Source organism: Penaeus monodon, chromosome 42 (assembly GCF_015228065.2).
Source record: "Penaeus monodon isolate SGIC_2016 chromosome 42, NSTDA_Pmon_1, whole genome shotgun sequence".
Lineage (NCBI taxonomy): Eukaryota > Metazoa > Arthropoda > Malacostraca > Decapoda > Penaeidae > Penaeus > Penaeus monodon.
Genome location: NC_051427.1, coordinates 26,154,729 through 26,159,728, shown reverse-complemented (window position 1 = coordinate 26,159,728; position 5,000 = coordinate 26,154,729). Strand labels below are relative to the sequence as shown.

Genomic DNA, 5,000 nt, shown 5'->3' with positions numbered 1-5,000 from the left:
TAATATAGTGATAGTAATAATCATTTTCATCATTATCATTATAATTATAAAAATTATACTTATGATAACAATAATAACAATAATAATACAAATAACAACACAAAAAGCAACAACATCAACAATAATAATTAATTAATTGCAACAATAAAGTTAAAAGTAAAAATAAAAATAATAGTGATATCAAAAAGACCCTAAGGAATTATAAAAGCATATGAAACAACAGTAGCTACTGCCTGGTCAACACAAAATTACAAGGACGTTCAATACATTCCAAGCAAAGGCAAAATAACAGGGTCCCTTACCTCGCCAGCCGATGAAACTGTGACAAAGGAGAGCCCATACTGCAGGTTCTTGTTGAAGGGCTGTGTGCACACCACCTTGATGCGGTCCCATTTCTCACTGGCCACATCTTTGTTCAGTTTGTCAAGCCCAAACATGCGCACTCTGTGGAGATCTGATGCATTTCTTGACTCTATGGGGGTCATGAATGAGGAGGCCACAAGGAGGACCTGCAGGAGCGGTTGTATTAGGATTATAAGCAATATTGTTCATATTAATAAAGACAATAATAACAGCACTAATAAAAATTTTGCCTCTGGAAAGGCCAATAGTTATAAAGACAATAATCCTCATAACTATTGTTGCATTTAAGAATACGAGCATTAGAAAAAGGAAATAATGTTATTAGCAAGTCTTTCCTGCCAAGAAGTGCACCTTAAAGTTGGCATCCTCCCGTGCTGCCAGAACCTCCACAAATGCTGAGCCAGCATTGCCGATGTCAATGGAGCGAATGGATGTAAGCCGCTCCAACTTCAAGGTAACTGATGCTTGTTTCTCTGATAATCCTGCTGCACACTTCCATTTCCGATGTGTTTCCTGCCTCAGGAGGTTATCTGCGGGGTGATTCTGCGGATAACCACATGTTTCAATGAAGTCATTATTTTGTAGAGGAAAAAAAAATATTTCTAATTTTATATCTGGGAGATTTTTTTTTTTAACTACAGAAATACAGCAGGTGGTAAGTATATTTCAGCTTTATAGAACTATGAAAATAAAGTAAACAGTACATAATATTGATAAATCAACAATATCAAAGAAACTTTGCCTCTATGCATTACAAAGCTCTGTGGATCTCCCAAAGAGGTCTATCATCAAATAAGGATCTATGGTAGTCCATGCTCTAACTTACCAAAATTACATGGAAGAGGTTTGCTGCCTTTTACATGAATGTCAACATTGTAGAGACCAAAGTGATAATACAATACTGCTATTATCAGTTATGTTATTCATGATAATAAATATTTTCTCAATTTGTAAAGTGCAATACATATGTCACACATGAAAATTTGTCTTAGACTATATTGTTCTAATGATTCTATGTATTGTTTACCTTGTACTATATGGCAAACAATTACAACATAAACAATACTACAGGATCATCTGGACCTCAAATTTTACCTAGATGCCAAGTGAAACGACCAGACTAATGATCTTGAACATAATATAAACCATAAAGACAATACTGAAATGCATGAATAGGGGGGTGGATAGTCAACGTTCAGTAGTTTTTCATCACTACCTTCATGGCAAACAGTTCTAATTCTACTTCTAGGTCACTTTTCAGGTATAACACACCTGCCTTATACAGTTAAAAGACTATTCAATATCACATATGTCAATTTCTGCTTGCTGGAATTATGGGAAGCACTTGACACAACCCCTATAGGATAAACTATGCATTATATCAGAACTTTTACATTGCAATCTGCAACAAAATATCACTGATTAAAAATATCTTAGAATTAATCAATCTATTAATTTTATGCACCATCTAACTTGCTTATAATGAAATGTACAAAAGAGAACTAATCAGGGTTAATAGATCATTAGCTATCAACTTCTTCAAGCCATCAAAATAATAAATAATCATCTGACTTAAACTGACCCTGGCTTATATACTTCTTACTGAAAATCTGTCCTCATTACAACCATAAGGGTCCCAACACACAAGATAAATGCTTCAAAATAAACATACAAATAATGGTCAATGTGGTCAAAGGGGTAATAGTTCACAGATGAAAGTTTGGGTTAGAGCACCTTCGTGAGGTATTTATGCTCTCTCTTACATGTCGCATAACTTTGTTATTATCAACTTAGAAAAGTGATACCGTAGATGAAAAGTGTTCTTATTTTTGGTTGTTCTGTTCATTACATGCAAAACTTTCCTTGTAATACATGGCGGGGGGATACTGAAACTATACTGGATAAATATTACTATAAAAGAACATTGTCCTGATTTGGATCATTCTTTTTTGTTTAAGTTTATTACACAACTCTATTACTACTTTCCACTGCATAATATCCAACATAACTGAAATGCTTTGAAAACGAATGTCCAAATATTAGCTTCCATAAATAATACAGTAACTAAAGAACCAGACTTGAAACACAATGCACACATATACATACATACATAGTTATACATAGCTGACTCCAGACTGAGGCTTCAATATACTTCCAGCTCTTGATTTTTACTTATTGATGAGCTCATGAGGTTGCAAGGATAGCAGGGTAATTATAGCCTCATGCTTGAAAGTGTTGATGGAGTTTGCCTTCACAATTTCCAGCAGCAGAGCATTCCACACAGAAGATAAAAGAACTTTGACGAACTTCAAGTCTAGAATGTTTCAGGAAAAGCTTGTAGTAATGTCCCCTTGTTATTGCATTTTCAGTTCTTTCAAACACATTGGCTTAATTCCTCTTGACAGTAACCTCTGATGATTTTAAACATTTCTATCATATCTTCTCTTGTCCTTCAATAAGCAAGAGTTGGCAATTGTAACTCTCTCAACCACTGCTCGTATAGCACATCTTGCCACCCGAGTACCATCTCTGTAGCCTGTGTTGAACATTTTCCAAAACAGTTTCGTTCATACTTGGTTACAATACTTGAGGATTGGTCATACTACAGTTATAAATAACAATCTAAATGATCTTATGTTTAGCACAGAGATATAGAGGGAAATGGACACTGCCATCTTATAGAGAATAAAAAATAGAGTCATAGGCAACACAGATACACCTGCAGCAGACTCATATTAACCGCAAAATAACAAAAATATCCGCCGCATATCACCATTCAGAGGCTAAGTCCACAACAGCCTCACACAGCCAGAGGTCTTAATGTCGTGTTTCCTGTAAGTTAGAATGAAGTGCTAATAAAGGGAGGGTTACAGGGGGGGTGTCCAGTGTCTAAGGAGTAGTTAGAAGGTAGGAAAGGTTTGGTTTGGATTTTGGGTTTGCACCATACCCTGGTTTTGAGACTTTGTCTCTGGCGGGTGTGTCACTCTAACATACACCTATGAATTTACCTTTAATTTTCCAGAAACGTGAATTGAGAAATTTAGGTTCTTGTCTATGATTACGCCCAAGTGCTTTTCCTTGCTACTGTGTTGAAGCTCTTGTCCTCTGAGATGTAACTACGGTCCCATACTTCGCTGTCTCCAAACCCGCATACAGAGACATTTATCAGGGTGGAATTTAGCAACCAATCTGCCATTCCACATGTTCATTCTTGCCAAGATCCACCTGTAGGCTTCTGTAATATATTATCCATTTGTCCTATCTACATGCTTTCGCAGCACATTACATGCTTCTACAATCCGTTTTCTCCAACTAAGAAAAACTTACGGGATCCTCGCTGGTGAAGGATAGAACCTCGGAAAACTTGATAGTAGGCATTTCGCCACCGCACTTGAAGGCAAGGTTTGTTTTGGTTGCGCCGAGGGGGTTACGGGCTGCAAGTTTTTTCTGCGCTCTAAAGGGGAAACAAGAGGGGGGAAATTTATATATATATATATATATATATATATATATATATATATATATATATATATATATATATATATATATATGGTAAATTTCCATCATTTCGTGCTCTCAGACACTTCCGTGTCTAACAACTTCGTTATTTTTGAGTTGCGACGGAATTGCATAGAAGATAAGTTTATTATATTTATTTGCTCTATCGTTTGCATATATTAGTTTCTATATAAAAGAAGGCTGGATGAAAATGGACCCATACCATATATATATATATATATATATATATATATATATATATATATATATATATATATATATATATATATATATATATATATATTGTTACGCCGACCGCCTCGTCTCTCTGCCACCAACACAAGGCAGGCAAGGCAGACGGCGTGCTATCCACAGGGTCGTGAACACTGAACAGCTCCAAGAGGCACCGAGCACCACAGCGTCCAGAACACCACGAGGGGAAACGCCAAGTGGCGAGGCAGGGCACGAAATAAATGACAGTCTTTCCTTTATTTACACAAGTTATTTACCCGTACACTTTTCTATAGGCACAATACAGGGGGAAACCAGCATGTCACACTGCAGATACAGCTTATAACAGGGCAACACAAAGCATATTAAAGGGCACACACGAGGTCTTCACAGGAGCAGCACTCAACCGCGTTTAACTTGGCTTGTTCCTCCGCTCGCAGCCAGTTGCGTTATGTTTGCCCAGGATCCTTTTCATGTTAACACACGTTTCGCACAGAGACAAAGACCCACTGGCGTAGCAATATATATATATATATATATATATATATATATATATATATATATATATATATATATATATATATATATATATATTCTATTTGTTTCCTCTTGTTATATATATATATATATATATATATATATATATATATATAATATATATATATATATGTATATATATACAATATTTTCACAACGGAAGATATATTCATACTCATTCATACCTTTTTTACACTTGATGGTTGCAATATCTATCTATATCATCTATTATCTATTATATATATATACATATATATATATATGTATACACACACCCACACACCACACACACACCACACGTGTGTGTGTGTGTGTGTGTGTGTGTTGTGTGTATATAGATTTTCTATGTTATATATACATACACATATATA

General features: G+C 35.4%; 1 protein-coding gene across 1 annotated transcript in view; it reads right to left on the bottom strand.

The window, feature by feature from the left end:
• LOC119599246 (DNA repair protein XRCC1-like) overlaps positions 1-3,805 on the bottom strand; it is a 15,851-nt gene extending 12,046 nt beyond the window's left edge. The window contains exons 1-3 of the mRNA XM_037948979.1: positions 3,691-3,805; positions 715-906; positions 268-509 (exon numbers count right to left, since the gene is read on the bottom strand). Of these exons, the coding sequence (XP_037804907.1) occupies positions 268-509; positions 715-906; positions 3,691-3,741 (485 nt within the window). The 5' untranslated portion in view covers positions 3,742-3,805. The remainder of the gene's footprint in view (positions 1-267; positions 510-714; positions 907-3,690) is intronic.
• Positions 3,806-5,000: the final 1,195 nt, after the last annotated feature.